The sequence below is a fragment of the Ochotona curzoniae genome, unplaced genomic scaffold, assembly GCF_017591425.1.
Source record: "Ochotona curzoniae isolate NIBS_2020 unplaced genomic scaffold, NIBS_Ocur_1.0 contig_2688, whole genome shotgun sequence".
Classification (NCBI taxonomy): Eukaryota; Metazoa; Chordata; class Mammalia; order Lagomorpha; family Ochotonidae; genus Ochotona; species Ochotona curzoniae.
Genome location: NW_024465553.1, coordinates 21,020,942 through 21,039,152, shown reverse-complemented (window position 1 = coordinate 21,039,152; position 18,211 = coordinate 21,020,942). Strand labels below are relative to the sequence as shown.

Sequence of the window (18,211 nt, the reverse complement as noted above, 5' to 3'; positions counted from 1 at the left end):
AGTTAAATTCAGTGCCTTTCCATTTTTCTTCATCCAAAACCACTTTGTAGTGTAGTTTGTGAGAGAAAACAATGCTCAGAGACTCTTCCCATAGGATAAAAGCCCTCAAAACATAAATCAGTCAAACATGAGTAGAGAAAAATCAAGCCACTCAATACATTCATGACAACTCCATCACCAATGCACATACCCAGAATCAATATAAAACAAACACCTTGTGTGGTTCTGCCTGTGGCCATACTTGCCCCAGTGCTTCTGGGCAAAATGAGTAACCACTGAGATCAAAAATTCTTGACCTGGGACAATGTTCCCCTAAGGGGACATCAGGCAATTTCTGGAGACCTTTCTGATTGTCCACAAATGACTAAGGACATTACTGGCATCCAGTGGCAAGAGACCAGGCATGCAGCCTACCAACTGACCTTGCACAGGAGAGCCCCCCACAACACAGCCCACAGCGTGAGTGGCACCAAGGCTAAGGAACATGGCAGGTGTCAGCAATGTGGCGTCTTCTAATCACCCTGGGCAGGGAAGCTGTAGCTCCCCACCCACAGCCTGTAGAAACTTCAGCTTCCATTTTCCCTTTACTTTTCTCACGATTTGCCCGTGTTTTTTTTTTTTAGCAATAAAGCCAAGTAAGCCATTATATTCATACATAAGAGGTTGACAGAGATTGCAAATCAATTAAAAAAAAGAGAGAGAAAAAATAAGAAGAAGGTGATCATGAGGGCTTAGGTTGTCTTCTTCCATGGCCAATGATGCTAAATCAACCAGTCCCTATATTAAGCGGTAGTATGTTCTGATCTGCCTCAGAAACGACTTCCTAGTCAAGAAACAAAGTGCCTGTAGCAACATAGGCAAACTGAAACCAACCCACTAAAAGGCATTTGGGGCACGTCGCTTGGAGTACCCACATCTCACCCTGCAGTGTCAGCTATGAGTCCTACAAGTGCTGCTCTCAGTCCACTTTCCTGCTAATCAGCAGCTGGGAGGCAGCAACTCACAAGTACTTGGGTCCCTGCAACTCATAAAGAGATGTATAAAGTACCAGGCTCCTGGCTTTTGCATGGACCAGCCTGGCTGTTGCAGACATTCAGAAAATGAACTTATAGAAAGAAGACCTCTTGCTGATTGTGTGTCTGTCCGGTGTCTCCCTTTGTCTAACAAATAAACAAACAAACAAATAAAAATGCTAAAGTCATTCGGGCAGTATGGTCTCCCCAGAACATGGCTTACGAATACATAACTGGGGCCACCTAGTGGTCAGCAATGTGGACATCAGCTTAGCAAACCGAGGATTTTATTTATTTTTTGTATAGTTCTGTTTTATAAATTTATTTATTTATTTATTAGAAAAACTGTTGCAAAGAGAAGGAAAGGTGGGAGCAGAGAGAGAAGGGCTCCAAACCTTAAGAGTTTAACTGGAGTGCAAATTCTGAATTTGGATATAGTCTGTATTTATAAAAGGGGAAATTTCTAGCTTGGAAAACTTAAATGGATATTCTTACCTGTGTACATGTAACTCAATCCTAATTAGCATTTATCCTGTTCTTACCATACATTCCACTCCTTAAACCAGACAGGGAGAAGTCTCTTGCAACCTTAGTGTAAGCAAAAAATCCTAGCTTCCGTCTACGCAAAGTATGGTATTGGCAAGTTCTCAATAAATTATTCCTTTTATGTCTTTTGCCCCAAAATAACTCTGAAGAGGTGGGGTACCATCTGTAAAAATCATGTCAAAACTTGACATATTTGACAGGTCCAAAGACAAGAACACTAAGCAATAGCAAGAAAGCAATCAGGAAGTAAAGGTTTGTTGTGCTTGGGGTGGGCAGGGAGGAGAGGGTTAAGGGACCGGGTAAAGTGCCTGAGTGCAACAGCAGAGTGTGGACATGTGATGTGCAGCCAGGACTCCAGCTTCCTGTCAACGCAGACCACGGGGTGCAGGAGGTGAAGGCTCAGGTAGCAGGGTCCCCACCATCCATACGGTAGACTGGATTTAATGTCCCAGCTCCCAGCCTTAGTCTGGTCCATCCTAAGCACTAGAAATTAAATCGGCAGATGGGAATACTGCTCGTGCTCTGCTCTGAAATAACTTTCCTTAAGAGAGACTGAGAGAAAAAATTGTTTTGGAAGTCGGAGTTGGAGAACAAGGGAGAGATGTCCCATCAGTTGGTTCACTGCCCAAACTGCCACACTTAGCCAGCCTGAAGCCAGGATTCAATCAGGGTCCCTCACGTGAGTGACAGGGGCCTAAATACTTGGCCCATCCTTTCCTGTGTTTCTTGGGCTTTTACTAGGGAGCTGGATCACAAGTGAAGCCAACAAGAATACGAACTGACACCCACATGGGATGCTGGCTTCTTTTGCTTCGCCACAACATCAGTTCCAACAGCTCAAGAAACAACTACCACTGCCACTTCAGCAATTCTTGCATTAAATAACAAAGATGTGGGCCTGACGCAGTAGCCTAGCTGCTAAAGTCCTTGCCTCGCACGCGCAGAATCGCACATGGGTGCCCGTTCTGGACCCCAACAGCTCCACTTCCCTTCTGTCTCCCTAGCTGTGGCCAAGCAAAGCAGTAGAGAATGGTGCAAAGCCTTGGGCCCCTACACCTGCATGGGAGACCTGGAAGAAACTCCTGGCTTCAGACTCGCTCAGTTCCAGCCACTGAGTCCACTTGGAGATTGAATCAGCAGAGACAAAAAGAAACAGAGGTGCAACGATGCCGAGATGTGCTCTTTTTGGTCTTGTTTTGTTTGTTAATTGATGGCTCTAAGTGGACATCAGTATCTCCATTTGTAGTAAGGTTGAGAAAAGGCTGGAAAGCCACATCTGGACCGGTCATTCCCAGTTGTGACGTTGGCAGTAAAGAGAAGGAGTTCGCACGTGCTTCCCTTTCAAACATAACTGCTCAGTGCAATCCAGCCAAGAAAAAGAAGCTATTCCAACACGCTACTTAGGGTACGTTAAGTCTCTTGGATGGTACTTAGAACATTTCAGCATTGTGTTTTACTGACACACCAAAAAAAAAGAAAATGTCTCTTGCTGGCAGAATAAGTTTCCATGAGCTTAATCCACTCATAAATAATGACACTTTTAGGAGCCCAACACAGTAGCCTAGCAACTAAAGCTCTCGTCTTGCATGTGCCGGGATCTCATATGGGTGCCGGTTCTAGTCCCGGCGGCCCCACTTCCCATCCAGCTCCCTGCTTGTGGCCTGGGAAAGCAGTGGAGGACAGTCCAAAGCCTTGGGAACCTGCACCTGCGTGGGAGACCTGGAGGAAGCTCATGGATTCACATCAGCTCAGCTGCAGCCATTGCAGCCACTTGGGGAGTAAATCGGTAGATGGAAGATCTTCCTTTCTTTCTGTCCTTCTCTATAAATCTGCCTTTCCAACAAAAATAAAAGCTACTGTCCGATACTGTTCACAGACCTGGCAGTTAGGTTGCTCAGAACTACACAGGGTCGGTCTTGGCATTACCATGCATGTCTCATCTCTACCCAATGTCACCTTGCGAAGAGCAAACTTCTTATTAAGCCCAACTGTCCCCAGGTACCTACTGTTTCCCCTAAATTGCTTCTATCTGACTTGACACTGAAGAGAGGAAACCCGGTATGAAAAGAACAATCGGAGAGAAAGATACACATGCCATGCAATAGGCAGAGGGCACTCACCTGGTCACGGTCTCCTGCAAAACAACAGCTTTTCATGGTGCACGAGTTAAAGTAACCCTGATTGTCAAACTGGAACACGGGCAGGCGGGAGTGGATGTCGTAGAGTACCGGGGGCAGGCGACGCCTCAGGGCCAGGAGCTGGGTCCCGTTGCTGTTGAATCGCACACTCATGGCACTCTGCAGGGACAGGTTGCCACCATAGCGCAGCAGCGAGCTGGGGAGGAGAGAGCAGAGACTTGAAAAGGAGGAAATCTCTCTAAATTCACAAGAAAATGAAAACAAAAACATTCTGAAAAAAAGATGTGCTATTAGTTACTCTGTTTATTCAACTTGACAGCGCAAAACAGTTCTCACCAAGTCCCGTTCAGCCTAACAGCCCAACCAGGGGCAACATTCACGTGACATGCATAACCATCACTAAGACAACAGACACTTTATTCATACTGGATTATTTGTTGGATCTCTCGTTCATTCATTTGATTATTTGTTGAATCGTTCATTCATTCGATGCCCATCTCTCCTTCCCAGTATGTACTATGACTAATTAGGCCAGTTTTTTGTCTTCATATTTATCATAGTTTATTCTCAAAACACGCATACACATACATTTATTTATTTGAAAGGCAGAATTAGAGAGTGGTCTTCCATTCTCTTGTTCATTCCCAAATGGCCATATGATTAGGGTTGAGCAAGGCCAATGCCAGGAGCTTCATCCAGGTTTTTCTCACATGAATGGCAGGGACCCAATCACTGGGGTCTTCATCTAAGGCCTATCCCAGGCCATCAGCATGGAGCTCGATCAGAAGTGGTGCAGCTGGACCCAACGCAGGGGCCTAGTGGCTAAAGTCCTCTCCTTGCACGCACTGGGATCCCACATGAGCTCCGGTTCTATTCCCAGCAGCCCTCCACTTCCCATCCAGCTCCTTGCTTGTGGCCTGGAAAAGCAGTTGAGGACGGCCCAAAGCCTTGAGACCCTTCACCCGCGAGGAAGACCTGAAAGAAGCTCCTGGTTCCTGGCTTTGGATCAGCTCAGCTTTGGCCATTGTGGATACTTGGGGAGTGAACCAACAGATGGAAGATCTTCTGTATATCTGACTTCCCCCCCCAACCCCACCAAAAGAAGTGGTAGAACAGCTGGGACTTCACGTGGAATGCCACGATCGCAGGTAGAGGCTTCACCTGCTGTGGCCGTGACACTGGCATATTCCCAATTTTTACATTCCACATGATGTAAGTAGATGGCCCATGTTAAAGATAATTGTAAAAATTAAAATGTGCAGGAAGTAGAACATTTGTTTTTTTTTTTTCTACACCTCCAATGCTTATACTTAACTTGGAAATATATTTGGCTAATAATTTTAATTTCATCCATCCTTGAGTTTAAGTTCTGGCTCACCTAATATTCGATAGTTTCACAATGTCCCTAACATGTTTTAAAAAGTCACATGGTATGATTAAAAATAAAAATCAGGGAGAAAGGCAGAGGTATCCCTCCTGCTGGTTCACTTTCTGTTTTGCCATGTTATGCCATTGAGGACTGCTCATCCTATCATAAGCAAGGTTTCTTTTGTATATGGGTTTTAATTCTGGGAGCACTCAATTACTAGCAGAAAAGTGAGGCTAACTCATGTCTCATGTTAGAGGGGTACCACAGACACAGGTGGCACATCCAAACTAAAAATGCAGTCAGCTTATAACTAATAGTATCAAAGAAAAAAAAAAAAAACAACCTCATAAATTCCAAGACAATGTATGAGCTGAAAATGGCCTCAAGATAACTACACTGGAGCCTGGCAGATTAACGAGACTTTTTTTTTTAATTGCAAAGTCAGCATTATAGAGAGAAGGAGAGATAGAAAGATCTTCCGTCCACTGGTTCACTCCCTAAGTGGTCACAATGGCGTGAGCTGAGCCAATCCAAAGCCAGGAGCTGAAAGCCTCTTCTGGATCTCAAGCAGGTGCAGATTCCCAAGGCCTTGGGCCATCCTCTACTACTTTCCCAGGACATGAGCAGGGAGCTGGAAGGGAAGTGGAGCAGCCGGGACATGAACTAGTGCCTATATGGACTTCAGCTACTAGGTCACTGCACTGTACCCAAAGACATTTTTAAGGAAGAAGATTCAACAGCACTTTATCTGAGCGAAAACTTAGTCAGCCATAGGTTACAAGAAAAGAGATTTAATAATGGAATGGCTGCATTTTCTTTCTTCTTTTGGTCAGTCCGTGTGCCCCCTGCCCCTTGCAGTCTTCCCACCAGAGGGGAGAGTGTTCTGGCACTGCAGCACACTGTGGCTGTGTGCAAAACCCAGCCTTGTACAAAACAGCCTCTGTCTTCTGATTGCAATGAAAGTAAGACAGAGAAGAGACAGAAAACCATCCCTAGAACGCAGACATCGAGGAGAAATCTGGTAGTCCTCCTGAGAAATGTTTGTATAATGGTCCTGAACACAGCTCCCTCTTCACTGCCAGAGAATGAATGCTAGGGTTGTTGAAGTTAAGACACACTTCCTTGACTGGGTGACCTGGCGGTCACAGGCAGGTGGTGCTATCTAAACACTGAGCTCAAAAACAATGAAAGGCTTTCAACCCAACATCAGCATCAACTGTGCAAATAAACCAGCGCCTGTAGAACTGACTGGGAGTGCTAGGGACGGGAATAGAAACCAGATATCAGGAGAATCAAGATGGTGGAATAGGGTACAGACACATTTAAACAGACTGAGAAACATTAGCCAATGTGAAGCAAAGAGAGCACATTCCAGGAAACAGGAGAGGACAGAACAACAGCAGAGGGGTACTGGAGACTGACAGACACAGAAAAGCAGCGAAAACAACGGTATGGTGTTGCAGTGACTGATACTCCAGCACCATTCAGTGAATGGCGATCTGAATTGCACCAGCAGCTCCAACTCCACCAGCAACAAGGTGGGAAGAGACCAGGAGCTCAGGAGGTGAACCCAGACAAAGAACTGCTCATCCTGCTGGTCTGTTCGATTTGACCAGGAGCAGAGACAGATTAGCAGATCCCAGATGGGCAGTGCAGGAACAGAGCAGATATCAAATCCCAGTCTACCACCTGGAGCCATATCAGGCGCCATTTTGTTTAAGGAGACAAAGGCTAAGGACAGTACTGCACATGTGCTGAGCTGGGAGTGAACTCATTTCTGACTCAGTGAACTGCAACATGACACCCTACAGGTTCCATCCAAGATAGCTTCAGGTAGCCCTCAGACCTGTCAGTCAGCAGATTAACAACTCTAGTAGTGGCACATCAGGTGCCATTGTGTATGAGAACTCATTGAGCTCAGGGCATTGCACTGAAAATACCGACTATGGCACTGTACAGGTCAAAATAGGTCCATGTGGCCCTCAGACCTAACGGCCAACAGGTTCCAGCAAGATCACCACCACCAAGCAGATGCAGGGGTGGAGCAATGTTAAGATCAAAGAAATAGCAAGCAGGAGGCTAGTATATTATCTGATCAAAGACTTCTTTCATGAGCACAGAACCATGGCCCAGAAAGTAAAGTGACTTAATCATTGGGGTCTCCTGCTCTTCTTGTGATACCACCATCCTCCAAGTGAATTAAATTCATCCATCTGTTAATCTATGTAAGTGGCCAACAAGAAGGAAGAACTTAACAGGTATTTACATATTTTGAACACATATTAATTATATTCCATACATTAAAGGAAATTGCTGATATTTGCAGAAACAAAGGAGAAAAGGAAAATTAATAAAGCTTTAAGAAGCCACTTAACAACAAACTAGATTCATTTGCTTTCAGAAAGTGACCCATGAAATAAATCTGTAGGAACTGACTACACGCCCCTTTCCAACCACAGTTTAAAACAGTGACAAACACACGGAGTGATGGACATCATGACATCAAGGAGAAGGCATCGGGGATCCTTGAAAAGCTCAGGGAAAATAGAACTAAAAGGTAAGTTTATTTTGGTTCTAAAATCCTTTAAAATCCATGCATAGTTCTTCCATGTATTCATTTTCCCTAAGCTTTCTATATCCTTATTAATTAGACCGTTTGTTCTTTTTTTTACGATTTTATTTTTATTGGAAAGGCAATACAGTGAGGAAGAGAAACAGAGAGGAAGATCTTCCCTCTGATGGTTCACTACCCAAATGACCACAACAGCTGGTGCTGTGCCAATCTGAACGCAGGAGCTCTTCCGGGTCTCCCACATGGGTGCAGGGTCCCAAGGCTTTGGGCCGTCTTTGACTGCTTTCCCAGGCCACAAGCAGGGAGCTGGATGGGAAGCAGGGCCACCGGGATTAGAACCAGCAACCATATGGGATACCAGTGCATGCAAGGTGAGGACTTTAACCACTACACTAGTATGCTGGTCCCAAGTTTTTATGTCTTTTATTTTAATTATATATAGATGTATGTTTTATTTCCCACATTTTTCAACAATGAACACGAACTTCTACAATCAGAAGAACTAAGTTATTTCAAAATGTTTTTATACACATTCCCTCCTTCAGAACAGTGCCGGGGGAGATCATCTTGAGAAAAGAGTAAGAAGTGCGAGGCGCGGTGGCGCGTGCCTGTAGCCCCAGCTACTGGGAGGCTGAGGCCGGAGGATCGCTTTAGGAGTTCTGGGCTGCAGTGTGCTGTGCCGTTCGGGTGTCTGCACCAAGTTCGGCGTCACTATGACCTCCTGGGAGCGGGGGACCACCAGGTTGCCCAAGGGGGTGAACCGGCCCAGGTCGGAAACGGAGCAAGTCAGAAAAGAATAAGAATTAAAAAATAAGAACAACAACAAGCTTAAAGAACCTCTTACCAGAAATGTCCTATAGTGAACTGTGCCATAGGATTCTGGCACAAATGCTAACTTGAAATTGATTCATTACCTTAAATTCATTTGATTTTAATAATAATTAAATAAATTTTAGAGTATCTTTTCCCATTGTTCTCACTGAGGACAAACCATACCACCTCCGATGGGTTTTTGGACTCCCTCAGTTAGTACTGGACACAGTCTTTTGGTTAGTTCTAAAATGCCACTCAGCTTCATCTTTTTTCTGGAGATGCACTGTGTGACATCCAATGCATATACAAGTGGCACACGGGGAGAGTACCATGCTATCTGCCGGTGGTGCCAGCATCCCATGTGGTTCGTGTCCCACAACTGCCTCACTTCCTATCCAGCTTCCTGCTAATTTGCCTGGGAAAGCAGCAGAGGACAGCACAGGTACTTGGGCCCCTGTTCCTATGTAGGATACTGGAAAGATGCTCCTGGCTTCAGACCAGCCAAGTGGTCACAGCCATTTGGGGAGAGAATCAGTGAATGCAAGATCACTCTCGCTACCTCTTCTGCTTTTCAAATAAAAATACAAATACTGCTTTAAAAAATAAAAATACATTAGTGCCATTAGTGATATATTATCAGAAAAGAGTGCAAATTCAAAGCACAAAGTATTAGGGTCGGCACCATGTCATAGTAGGTTAAGCCTCCACTGTGGTCAACCCATTGCTCTCTTAAATCTACCTTCCAAATAAAAATAAATAAATTTAAAAAAAAATCTGAACTATTTTATACAGAATCCAGAATTCAGGGGCAGATTCTGGGTAAAGAAGCTCAGGTCTGTGAGCATATACTAAGAATCCCCTTTCCAGAATGTGAAACTTGAAACATAAAATTTCAGTAGTGATGACTCCTGTGATGATGAAATAAAAAGCCCACCTTAGTAATTATATCAAGACTGATACCCTTAAAGAAGTGGCTGATTCATTTCCAATATGCTTTCCTGTGTCCTGTATTATCTAATAATCCCACAAAGTGGCACAGGGAGCAGTACCATCTGAATTGCCTACCGGGGGAGATCGAGGTCCCGCAAGGTTGTTACTTGGCAGCAAGCACACATTCAACAGCCGACAGGTTTGTTTTTTCTGCATATTGAGTTCGATGCAGTTTTACAGAAGTCACTGTGGAGATGGCTGATCCCCCCAACCAAGAGCAGAGCACCAGACTGCATGCTTCAGGGTCCAAAAGATTTCCTGAAGCCACTAGTCCTTGCCTAAAACACAGTAACTCTTTCACTCAAACACTGACTATTTGCTTGCTATCCTAGGTACTGTGCCAGGATTCCAACACGAAATCAGATGAGCGAAATACAACTGATGACTAATTAGGGACAAAGCACACAAGAGTTTCGGCCTCGAATGTACACGCATTTTTATGAGTACTTGCAGGAAAAAGCTGCAGGGTCAGAGTGGAAACTCCTTACGCTCCTGACTGCCACAGGAAGGGACGACGGAAGAGTGGCCCGGAGGGAGGGAGGCATGTTAGCCTTATCAACGGCTTTTGTCTTTTTTGTCCTTTTTAAGAAAAAAAATTATTACGTGCTACTTGCATGCTTGCCAATAACTCTCTTTTTGAAATACAAGGGAATTTCAAAACATTCATGGAAAAATGGAATTAAGGGATAATATGTACTCCAGCAAATTTTCTTCTTATTTAATTACAGATTCAGAGAAAGATGCAAAAAATGCACCTTCACCCAGTGTGAGACTGTGGAAGTAAAGTAAGAGCTGAGTAGTACTAAGCTGTACTGAGTGATACATGAATCAAGAGAACAGTGTGTTAAGCAGTAGGTAAATACTACTAGGATGATAGTAATGAGAAACAGTACTAGGGAGTAGTAGTAAGAAATAGTTCAATAATCAACGAATGTCTAACAACAAAGAAAATAGGTTAATGGCAAAAATTTGTCATAAGATAACTTTAGGTGTTTATAGATAGCATTAAATAAGTAACTAATAATAAGATACTTAAAACATGTAGGTAATTAAGAGAGAGCGACTGGTAGAGGGTTGGATAAGTAACGATAATTAGAACATAGGATAAATGATGTTAAAATGATGCTGACTGAGCAGTTGTTAAGCTGACCGCTAACTGTGGCTGCTGTGACGAGAGCTTCGCTTGCTGCAAGGGGACCCAAGGTACAGCTGTGACAGGCCTCGGGCAGGTCTTAGACAAGCTAGGCCTGAGTGTCAGTCCCTAGGATTGAGGCACCCACTTCCCCGAAATGGGCCACCACACACCCTACACAGAGCCGGCCAATCAGAGGAGACCTGAAAGGTCCCTAGTCATCAGGTGGTCATGGCAATAGAGGTTGACCCCTGGGGTGGGCACAGATAAGTGACCAACCACTAGAGTGGTTGCGGGTGACAGAGACTGACCAATTACAATCTTGCCAATGCCTGTTCGTAGAATCAATGGCCCATTCCTAGAATTGTAGCCAAAGTCCTATATGAACTATGTGAAATTTATGGTTGGGGTCCTTGTCCAGACTCCACTGTGTTGGATGAGACATGGACCCTAATGCACTAGCAATAAACTTCCTTTGTTTTTACATTATCTCATGTGGAACTCCTCTATTCAAGGTAGAGGGATAAATTACGGACCTAACGCCAACTTCCCCCAAAATTACCAGTTTGCAGAAAAGAATAAATTATCAAAACCAGGAATGTTCACACTGGCACAATCCAGACAGAAAATCTTCTGACTCTCCTCCTCTATGTATATCTGACTTTCCAATAAAAATAAATAAATCTTTAAGAAATAATAATAATAAATAAAGGCACACATTAACAACAAAAAGAATTTCTAAAATGCAAAGAATATTCCCAAAAAGCAGGCTCGGAGGTCGCCCACCCAGATCAACAATTCCGTCTCTGGGTGTGGGCTCCAGGAAAGGGCATTTTCACAAGCTCTGCAGCTCCCACAGCATGAAGGTACCAGGGCAAAACTGACGCTGCAGCTCCACCTGGCGGCCTACAGTCAGAATGCATCCCCCACAGAACCCCTGGCTCCAGGCATTCAAGGCTAGCAAGAACCTTCCCTCCTAAGTTTTTTATCCCTTACAACATTTGATCCATGCCATCATGCTCACGAATTAATAGGTCCAGAATCATTACCAAAATTTAGCTTCCCAAGCACACACCAATGCAAAATGCCTCCTTCCAAAATTGAGTATTTTACTAATTTGTGTTTTCTGTGTATTCTGGCTAAGAATTTTTTTATTCAATATTATATTTCTTATTGTCCTAGATTCATATTTTTTCTTGGCAGTAAAATTATTAGTAAAATTTATATTTTTTAAATGTATTAATCTGGGGGCAACAAGCTAAGCTTCCACCTCAAGCACCGGTATCTCCTATATGTGCCAGTTCATGTCCCAGCTCCTCCATTTCTGATCCAGCTCCCTGCCTGTGGCCTGGGAAAGCAATGGTGGATGGCCCAAAGCCTTGGGACCCTGAACCTGTATGGGAGACGCAGATGCTCCTGCTCCCTGGCTTCCGATCAGCTCAGCTCCAGCCACTGTAGCCACAAGGGAGCAAACTGGTGGGTGCAAGATCTTTCTCGATCTTTCAAATCTCTGTAAATATGCCTTTCCAAAAAAAAAAAATTATTAATTTGAAATACTGACAGAGATAGGGATGTGGGTGAAAAAGAGGTAGAGAGATATTCCCTTTACTGGCTCACTCCCCAAACACCTGCAACAGCCACGGTTTGGATACGCTGAAGCCAGGAGCCAAGAGGCCCTCAGTCTCCTGCGTGGACGACAGGAACCCAAGCCCATGGGCCATCACCCCAGGCTTGTGGGCAGGAAGCTGGGTCAGAAACAGAGAAGCAGGAACTAGAACCAGCACTCAAAGGGGACAGAGCAGGGAACACAATGCCACCAAAAGTGCTTCATTTTAATGAAATCCAATTTATCATTCTTTTTCCATATATACTGGTTCTGAGTGCTGTTGAACAATTTCAAAGAATCTCTGGCCGAATGGCCTGGTGGCCAAGGTCAGGGGAGCCTCACTGTCTTGACACACATGAAAGCCGTGTGCCTTTTCCTGGCTCTGGGGCTGCATGCCAGGGCTCTGTTTTTCCGAGTGGGCAGAGGATGGTCTGCCCCGCTCAGAGGTGAGGAGTTCAACTCAGTGCGTCTTCCATAGAAGCAGTATTTTCACAGGCCACAAAGAGCAGACACAGCAGGGATTCACATCCATGGCCCACGGCCACATGTGCCATTCACACCCATGTAAGAGCGCCAGCTCTAGGGATGTGTTTACAGGATTCCCAGCTTGCCCCCATCTCACTGAGTGACAAAGAACAATTTTCTTTATTATTCTTGTCAAAGCAAAACACTTGCTACCTGTCACAGAACTAACAGTTCCTGACAGAAACTAAAGCGTTTACAAGAGAAGTGGTGAGTGAGCAGACAGCTACATCAGGCAACGAGAGGGGGGAGCGAGACAGGCAGAGCGACAGCAGGGGAAGCAGCTTTTCCTAAATTCCCTAGACACTCATTAGGGGAGGCTTGGTTTTGAAAACTGCTCCTACAGCCCAAGCAAGGCACACGGGGAAGCTAGCAGTGACCAAGCAGCAGAGCTGTGAGTGACATGAGCAGAAGTCATCTCCGTGTAAGCATGCAGTGCTTCCTTGCATACGTGAGACTGTTCTCTCCTACGCAGCCATGTGGCCGCTTGGGGCTCTCTCTGAGGCACACCTTTCCAACTCCACTGTCTCCAGAGCCAGGCAGCATACCCAGCCTGAGCCGTGTGGCACAGTGTGTGGGAGCACAGCCTGTGACATTAGCATCCCACATGGAGGCCAGGTCTAGTTCGTGTTAGTTCACTTCTGATCCAGCTCCCCGCTAATGTGCCTGGGAGACAGCTAAAACTACCACCCACGAGCGTGCATGGAGTGCTTGGCTCTTGTGTTTGGCCTAGCCCACAAGATCTCTCACTCTGTCTCTCCCTCTATATAACTCGCCTTTTCAAAACACAGATAAGTGTATCATCTGGAGATGGCAATTTTCTTTTTCATTATAATTTTCTACACAAAAACCCTAAACACTACACATTATTACAAAAATAAAACAATTATCAAGTTAGGAAAAAAAAAAAGTCCTGTTGAGGGAGGAGGGCCCATTGTGTAGTTGGAACCCAGTGTAGCAAGCAGAGGCTGGTGGTCAGCTGCGGGGGGATCGGGCAGGCAAAGCAAACACTCATGTCCTCTCTTCTCTCCACACACTGCTACCATCAGGAATCCTCAGGCTTTCTGCTGAAGAGAAGCAGCTCAGTGTCTCACTTCCATCAGCATCTATTCACAGTTCCAAGCGGGGGAAGGCTGCTCTAATTCAAATCCTGTCTTGCAGAGCAAGGACAAGGCAGTCATTCCTAGACAGGAGACTGTCTTGCTGGCAGAAAACAACCTCCTTCACACACGGTGCAAAGACACCTTAGGGTCCTGCCTCTGTGTGTACTACAAGGGCAGGATTTCTCCAGGCCCCACGGGCTCTGTTCAGCAAGAGGCAGGGCTACAACTGATCTGCTACAACAGGGCCACAGACTTCACGGAGAGGATCAACTAGGACTAAGACAGAAACCATCAAGGAGAGGATCTCTATTCAACTGCCCCTTTCACCTAAGGCCAACAGAATACACCACGACCTCACCTCCCTAACGCTCCTTCTGCAACACAGCCACATAAAGTGGGAAATGACTTCCAGGTACTGTTCCCAGAGGAGCTGGCTGGCCTTGCTCTGGGGAGAGGTACTGGACACAGGCGGTCTTCCCCTAAGACTGAAGGGACACAACAGTGCCTCCCACTGCTGCCCCGACCCCTGCCCTGATCTGCACACCCTTTAAGGATGCCCCCAGTCCCCTGCTAGTGCTGGGATGATCAGTTCAAGACTGCCTTCAGGAATGCAGACAGACAACACACACACAGTGCATGGGGGCTCAACTTTCTGTTATTATGGTCACTGATCCTTTGGAGAAACTGGAAAAAGGAAAGGTTTACCTGCCCAAATACACAATATAGTGTTCGCATTACGCGGGGGCTTTGTGTTCACACAGATCACTCGGAGAAAAAAAAAATCACTCAGAGAAGCCTTCAAGCCCGAGGTGAAGTACACCTGCACAGTAGCAACAAGTTGGGCAAATCTCTGCTCACTGCGCCCCACGGCTCCCTTGCACCTGGGGAACACGGAGACTCACACTACTTCACTGCCCAGGGTGCAGCTGAGCCGGGGACTCCTCCCCAAAGTGCTCACGCTATCTGTGGTTCAGAAGCACCAGCACATGAGGTCAGGAGATGACGCCCAGCGACACCAACTATCGCGCCGGCTGATCACATTACTGACAACAGAGCTGCGGAAGTTTTCCCTCCTTACGAATTAAGAGGCGACTCACCTCTGAGGCTTCCGAATATCCCAGAGTCCCACTCCTTCCTTCGAATTGGCTGTCGCCAACAACCTGGGCTCCACAGGGTTGAACATGACACTGTGAAAGGCTGATGGATAGTTTGCCAGGCAGAAGGGCTCTGCGAAAGGGAAAATGGGGTGCAATTAGTCCATTCCAGGCAGCTCTGGACCAGTGGTGGGCAGATAAGCAAGAAAGTGGGTGCAGGTGGGAGCACACTGCCTCCCACCAGGCACCCTGGTTCACAGGGTCCCTGTGAATGAGTGCACACTTTCAGCACAAAGGCTGAAAACAGTGACCTAAACATGCGCAAATTTTAAACCTTTATACTCAAAACTACCTATAGTGCCTGTTTGGATCCTGTGAGGAAGCAGGAATAATCACTGAAATGACAAGATGAGCTGTTACAGTCAGTGAGGCGGAAACCCACACGAGCAGGAAAAAACCCACATTACTAGCAGGATCATTATACTTTTAAACTAAATGTGTCAGATCTAGAAACTACAAATGTCTAAATTTCACATGGGTATAAAAGTAGTTTTCCCTGTGGTTCACCATGTTCCATCAAGTAGAAAGAAAATGGCCTAATCATAAAATTTTATTATTTTATTGACAGCATTGCATTTAAAATATATATATTTAAATTTTTTTAAGATGCTTAATAGAATCAACCTCCCCCAGAAGATTTACATTTATTTGTGTCAACCAGCAGGTTCCAGATGAGGAAGGGATCTCTTTGCCACCTTGGGCATGCTCCTTTGGAATCTACTGAAATAACTGCACTTCTCAGCCTAGGATTCCACACGAAGTATTCACAGGCCTGGGGGAGGGGACTGCAGCCTGCAGGCAATCCAAGGCAAAGTGGACCTGACCCACCAGCCAGACCTGCTACGCTGGCCTTACCTGGCTGGCCTCGGGAGAAGCTTCTTACAGCCTGTACCTCAACCATGAGCACAGCATGGTAAGGACTTGAAATACAGAAAACGTTAAAAGACCCAAATGCTGTCAGGCAACAGAACAGTAACGCTGTGTAGCCGGCACCGTTACAAGACTGAACATAAGGCGCCCCTATTGGAAGGGGCCTTTGAAGACAGGAAAAAAATATCTCTGCAGGAAATGAGCTGAGAACATGTATTTCCTGAAGAACTCTGGAGAAAACCTAAAAACCAAGTTCTTCATTGCGTACATGAGGCTCAAAGAACCTGTTACGAGGAGGCAGAGAGCTTCCCTTAAAACAGCGTGTTTGCCATCACTCTAAGATCCGACACACAGATACAGTGAGGTTTTGCGGCTCTTTCAACAAAACAAGTAGAACCTGAATGTAAGGATACCCGATACCCTTAGCACAAGACCCCGTCCTTGGTGGCACATCCTGCTCCTTGGGACTGTTCAACAGCCAACCACAGGGCTTGTGGAGGGTCACAGGAGGCTGGAGAAGCGGTGGCCAACGTGCCTCACCTCTGACCACTCTGAGTCAGGTGACCTTCAAAGACAAGTGTAGCCACCACGCAGGAGTCTCATCCACTCCTTACTCTTCCTCAGATGCTTGTGTTACCAAGTGAGCTGGCAATGACCCTGACTTCAAACTTGCTCAACACAACCGAACAGCCTTTGGCACAAGGACCCTACCTCCATGGGGAGATTCCCGGATGTCCCAGATGAGAACGCGGCCATCGTCTGAGGAGCTCGCGAAAATGTTGTCATTCACTGGGCTCACCGACAAGCCGTACACTGCATCTTCATGAGCGAACACGTCCAAGGTCTCACTGCTGAAAAACAGAGCAAGAGAGGAATACAGGCAACTACGCACCCTGCACAGTGCAGAGCCCAAGGGGACGTGCTGCCTCTCATTTCTAAACAAAGTCAACTTCACCAAACCCAAAGGGTATCCTATTTCCTAAAAAGTAGCGATTTAACTTGCAAGAAAAACAAAACAAAAAGGCACTACTGTTTATATAAGATTGTTTTGTAGATTTCATGGCAATTTCCTTACTAGACAGCATATTCAAAAGTGACTCAACAGCCAAATGTTATGTTCTCCTTTACTGCAAAGTGTGCCTGCTTGTGTACAGATGCGGGGATACTGGATGAATTCCAAAAAGTAAGGAAAAGCTTGAAAGCAGCCAGGGCTAATGCAGTGAGAGTGCCGTGCCAAGGGCCTCTCCTGGTGTTCTGGCATGCTAAGCAGAGATCTCATAACAATTTTACAAACCCCTTATTTATTTTTCAAAAAAATTGATGGATGGATCTGAGGTGGCAGTGACAGATATCCACTGGTTCATTTCCCATATGGGAACAATAGCTGGGATTGGTCCAGGAGTGGCAGGGCCAGCATCCACTGTCTTGCCAGGCACATTAGCAGCAAGCTGGACTGGAAAGCAGAACAGCCAGGACTCAAACCAGCACCAGGTGCCAGTGCTATAAGCAGTGGTCAACTGACCGCACCAGACCGTCACCCTTCCCTACTTTCATTTATTTCACACCTATCACAGAAAAACTTTCCTTCAGAAGAAGGTAATTGTTTTCATGTTATTTTCCTTAAAAATAAAAATATCTTAGCCCAAAGAGGTATTTGCCTTTCTTCATTTGAAAAACTGAGTCAATCACTTTCACACCAACAGTCTATTTACCTTTCAACGTCATGGAGGATAACTTGCTCGTCGTTTCCTAGAAAGGGAAAAGGCAGACATTTAATGATTCCTGTAAGGTGGTCCTTGTTCACGTTACAATTTACTATTTTGAAGTTCACAGGGAAAAAAAAAAAAGAACAAATATAAATGGGAATGCTGACTAGAAAAAAAGGCTTGTAAAAATAGTTTGGAAAGGATAGAATAGCCTTGTAGAGAATTTTTTTTAAGTAATAGCAGACAACTAGATATAACATTTATTACAATGTACTACCCAGTGCATGCTATAAAAAACTTGGGTCATTAAGAAAGAGTACCACATGATCATGAGCAAATCTTTGTTGTTGTTTTTTACTTCTTTTTTATTATTATCATTTTATGACACAGTTCCATAGGCCCTGGGATTTCCCTTACTCCTTCCCGCCCTCCACAAGCACTTATTATTAGATAGGCTGTTTGTCTTCAAAGAGGAAGATAAAGTGTACCTGCCTCTCTGGGCGATTGTGACTGTTAAGAACACAGAGGTAAAAGCGTGCAGAATAGGACAAGATGGTTCATCAGTCCCAAATAGACTAACTGTTCACTACTATTTTTAATTTCACTTTTATAGCATTAATATTTTATGGCTATATGGTTCCAAACGTTGGGAAAGCTTTTAATCCACAAGTTTTTCT

The 18,211-nt window shown here is 45.2% G+C and overlaps 1 protein-coding gene across 3 annotated transcripts in view; it reads right to left on the bottom strand.

The window, feature by feature from the left end:
* Positions 1 to 18,211, bottom strand: part of DCAF5 (DDB1 and CUL4 associated factor 5) — a 70,440-nt gene that overhangs the window by 30,221 nt on the left and 22,008 nt on the right. For 2 of the 3 annotated variants that reach the window (XM_040975397.1, XM_040975395.1), the window contains exons 3-6: positions 17,541 to 17,577; positions 16,540 to 16,679; positions 14,902 to 15,031; positions 3,680 to 3,893 (exon numbers count right to left, since the gene is read on the bottom strand). In XM_040975397.1, the coding sequence (XP_040831331.1) occupies positions 3,680 to 3,893; positions 14,902 to 15,031; positions 16,540 to 16,679; positions 17,541 to 17,577 (521 nt within the window). The remainder of the gene's footprint in view (positions 1 to 3,679; positions 3,894 to 14,901; positions 15,032 to 16,539; positions 16,680 to 17,540; positions 17,578 to 18,211) is intronic. The other variant, XM_040975396.1, reaches the window with a different exon arrangement.